Consider the following 2,121-nt stretch of genomic DNA (forward strand, 5'->3'; position numbering starts at 1 on the left):
AAGCTCGTGTAAAAGAAATCAAACATACCATTTCACCTACTAACTGGACCCCAATCTAGAATAATAATCTTCACTGGCTTGAGTAAGCACTGCAGTCTGCAGGGGCCCCAGGAGGATCGCCAAAGGGCCACATGAGGCCCCCCAGCCGTGTTGGGGACCCAGCGTTTAGCATCTCCTGGCACTTTAAACAAAAAATAACCATTTATGATCTGTCTATGTTGTGCACGATCATGCACGGGTGACATCGGGTGTGTCGATGACAGGTGCCAGTGCACGATGTGCTGCCCCCGGGATCTGTGCCCGCTGTGACGTGTATGGGGGCAGCACCCGATCCAGCCTCCTCCAGGCGACGAGCTGGGGAGGTGGTCAGAGCCGATCCCACCTGCGGGCTCCTTATGGGGGACTGTGTATGGGCGGAGGAGAGGACACAGGAGGGAGAACGAGGGATCCCGGGCAACATTCATCATGATCGGCGGCCAGCATGGAGGACAGAGGCGGCAGCCTGATGTCATACGGCGTGTAGCAGACATCCTGACCTGGCACAGGCCTCTCTATAGCCTCGCCGTCTTCATCGGCTGCAACCTGCTATTCTGGTAGGAGCCACCTGTCATGCCGGGAGGATGAAGATGACACGGGCGGGGGAATGGATGGGGATGAAGGAGGGTGGATGTCGTCCACTGACGTGCAATGCATTGTCATGCTGTAACAAGGCCATACAGAGCGGGATGATGGACTGTATGTAATGACCAGCACTCCATCCTCTCCTCATACAGTGTCATATTTCAGGTGCTGGATGGGAGAGAACAGACTTCAGTAGCAGGGAAAAGCTCTTGTTTTTAGGGTGGCTCTCAAGCCAAAATAATTCGTTTTTTTAGTTTTGGATAATGTTTATGTCTGCCTGTGTCTCCTTGGGGAGGATGTTGTTCCATCCTATTTTGGAAACACAACAGGAAGTGAGAGGAAATCTCTTCATAGTATGGGAAATCCACTCTCGGGGCTCGTTCACACTAGCTGGATGGTAGAACTTCACTTTTTACAGTATGGCGAGTGGCAGCATCCTGCATTATTACAATGCCAGGCACTGTTTACTTTTTTTGTTTATTTTCTAAACTTTATTTGGAGTGTACAAAGTGTACGCTCCATTCATGTCTGCAGCAGCACTTTCCTGTGGCGTGGTGGCATCCAGTGCGCTAAGGAAAAATTTTGTATTTTGGTGTTTTACCACAGCCCACCACACATCATACTGGCATTGTGCTGTGAAAAACTATGTGCACTAGCAGTGACTGGCATTGGTCTGGTGCAGAAATACGCCAGTCACCACACACACGGGTTCATTCATAAAGGTTCCATCATATAGGCACTAGCACCCATAGAGTACAAGAAATTCCCATACTCGTCAGAACCACCTTGGGGCACTAGTGCCATGTGAACAGCATCTGCCTGGTGTACTTTTATATATGAACCCCACAATGTGAATGGACCATTAGGACCTTTTCACACCATGTGCAGAGAACCTGCAGCTGATAAATGCAGGTCTCTGCAAGAGCACACCGATAAACACACCACAACTGAGCTTAAAAACAAAACACGTATAAAAACATGCATAAACTGTGTCTATGCACGTCTGGTTTTTTTGTATGTTATGGTGTGAACGAATCCTAAGTTGTCATTGGATCAGTAGTCCCCATTGGAAGATTTCCCCCTCACGCCCTGTTCTGGTGACAACTGGAAACAGGAAACAAAAATGTCTTTGCTAGTGAAATACATTATGGCTTTCATAAAGCAGAAAGTAAAGTATAGGGCTGCAACAACTCATCATTTTGATTGATGTTAATCAATAATGAGAATCGTTGTCAACCATTCTCATCATCGATTAGTTGATTTGATTAGTTGTATCCACCCCCCCGCTTTACTTTTCCTTGCTCCTCCTGCTTTGGAGCCTCTGCATCCCAGAGGAGAATCAGAGGGGACATGTGAAACACAAGTCGTGTGCACCTACGTACGAAAACGGCTATTGCGCTTCACATGTCAGTTATTGTGGTGTGCGCCAGAGTGAGAGCAATAATTTGTGGGCCAATATTTATGGCAAACTCTAAACTAATGACTAGGCTTATATATATA

General features: G+C 47.6%; 1 protein-coding gene across 2 annotated transcripts in view; it reads left to right on the top strand.

Annotated features, from left to right (window-relative positions):
- Positions 1-242: 242 nt before the first annotated feature.
- Positions 243-2,121, top strand: part of FAM134B (family with sequence similarity 134 member B) — a 79,938-nt gene continuing 78,059 nt past the window's right edge. For both annotated transcript variants that reach the window (XR_001941351.1, XM_018558455.1), the window contains exon 1: positions 243-593. Coding sequence is in view for 1 of the 2 variants with exons in the window: in XM_018558455.1 (XP_018413957.1) it covers positions 466-593 (128 nt within the window). In the remaining variant the exon portion in view is untranslated. The remainder of the gene's footprint in view (positions 594-2,121) is intronic.

This window comes from Nanorana parkeri, unplaced genomic scaffold (assembly GCF_000935625.1).
Source record: "Nanorana parkeri isolate BGI_ZX_2015 unplaced genomic scaffold, ASM93562v1 scaffold340, whole genome shotgun sequence".
NCBI lineage: Eukaryota > Metazoa > Chordata > Amphibia > Anura > Dicroglossidae > Nanorana > Nanorana parkeri.